This window comes from Amblyomma mixtum, chromosome 7 (assembly GCF_055824585.1).
Source record: "Amblyomma mixtum isolate Tamu chromosome 7, ASM5582458v1, whole genome shotgun sequence".
Classification (NCBI taxonomy): Eukaryota; Metazoa; Arthropoda; class Arachnida; order Ixodida; family Ixodidae; genus Amblyomma; species Amblyomma mixtum.
In genome coordinates, this window is record NC_143018.1 from 99355051 (window position 1) to 99356958 (window position 1908).

General features: G+C 53.3%; 1 protein-coding gene across 1 annotated transcript; it reads left to right on the forward strand.

Moving 5' to 3' along the window:
* The first annotated feature begins 551 nt into the window (after positions 1-551).
* Positions 552-1649, forward strand: LOC149336947 (kelch domain-containing protein 3-like). The gene is made up of 3 exons (XM_089554289.1): positions 552-691; positions 980-1324; positions 1457-1649. Exons 1-3 carry the CDS (start codon positions 552-554, stop codon positions 1647-1649), a joined length of 678 nt encoding a protein of 225 aa, XP_089410415.1.
* Positions 1650-1908: the final 259 nt, after the last annotated feature.

The following is a 1908-nucleotide window of genomic DNA, read 5'->3' on the forward strand; positions in this document are numbered from 1 at the left end:
CCGAACGGTGCCCTAAACAAAGGTAAAGGCAGAAGCTTGGGCAAGTTCGTACAACATTCTAAACAAAGATATTTAGCTCCTTGCGGATTAAACTTGAGCTGCTAGTCAGCGCGTTGTGTGTCGTTTTCTTCCAGCGTGCAGTGTTTTGCGCTGGTTTACCTTTCTTTATTTTTTGTTGTTAGCCTTTGAAAGGATGGCAAATACCCACTTAACTTAACTTTCTTTACAAACTTAAAGGGAAAGATGAAAAATCTTGCACGCGCATGCGCCGCCCACTGTGCAGCGCGTGTCGCCCCCCTCCCGGCTCGTAGCAATTCGGACGATAGCCTCCTATCGCGTCTTCCTCCTCTCTTCTTTGCGTGTAGCTATGAACATAACCCACTACGCCGTGATTCCGGCACGCGGATCACGAGCAGCTCGCTCTGTGAAACAAAGGACGAAGAAAAGCAAGTAACGCCCACCACCAGGTTTGATTTCAGCGCGTGGCCGTTAGCTGTGAAGGAAGGAGGCGGCCCGATATCCTTTTCGCAAGAACTGGTTACCATTGAACGATGTGGACGGCGCGGCTCAACCGTATTCCAGAACTCCTCAATGAAACGTCGGTCGCCATCAAAGGGAAGGTTTACTCGTTCGACTGTTTCGACATCTGCTACCCGGACAGTGGTGAAATCCCAGGCTACATCCTCGACGTGTACACCTTCGACCCCGTCACGTACCGGTGGGATAGGATACAGACTCGGTCACTTCCCGAAGATGAGCCGATTAACATCATGGGCCGCAGAGTTGTAGCCTACGGCCACCGCGTCTACATGTGGGGCGGACAGCACATCAGCCCACAGGTTACCGGCCTCTACCGGTTCGATACCGATGCCATGACATGGAGCCGTCCGGAGGTAAGGGGTGAAGTACCGAGAGCGGATGTTAACCACTTGGCGTGCGTGCTTGGTCACTGGATGTATATTTTTGGTGGATTGCACAGATATTCATCGAACTTAGTACGTTTTCTGGACCTGGAGACCCTAGAGTGGCATCGTCTCCCGACGAGCGGAGAAGCCCCCCTCGGGCGCTACTGCCACACTGCGACCGCCATTGGAACCCGCATGTACATTTGGGGTGGCCACCTAGGAGGCTCACGACCCGACAATCCTTATGATAATTGCTTATATTATCTGGAAACGACCACTGCGACGTGGGTGCGCGCAGAAGAGCAAGGCGTGGCCCCGGAGGGACGCGAGTTTCACGGCGCCTTCGTGTACGCGAGAGAGCTGTATATCTTCGGAGGCTACAACGGAATGATGGACACCTACTTTGCAGATATGCACAAGTATGACGTTGAAAAGTCATGCTGGACTAAAGTGACGCCCAGTGGATCAGGCCCGTCTGCGAGGCACTCACCCGGCTGTTGTGTGCTTGGAGAGAGGGTGTTGGTCTTCGGTGGCTTCGGGCCTCCACCCAGCCTTGATGAGGAAGACCACCTCGAGGACATCTCTGAGGCGGAAGAGGAGCTAACGGACCTGCACGTATTGCACCTAGCACCGACGCTGCAGAACTTGTGTATGCTTGCTGTCATTGATGCAGGTCTGGATATGAGCGAGTTACCAGAAATGATTATCAATGAGATCAACACCATCAAATCAGGACAATCTTAAGCGCCGGGTCCGAGTTGACTTCAACTTGATAGAGCACCTTGGACAGAGCCAGATGTGTGGTGCGTTGGCTAACTTCAGTGTCTGTAAGCGTCGCGAGGTGCTACAGGTATTGAGGCGGCTGGAACTTATCCCGTACCACCCTACGGCCTTTCTTTCGCAGTGTAGCAGTGCGCCCTCCAGGGGTGGAAGAACAGTGAGTCTTTGGATGCATCGAGAAGACAGGCTTGATATTCTGTTCTGTCGTCGCCCGGTAGCCGCG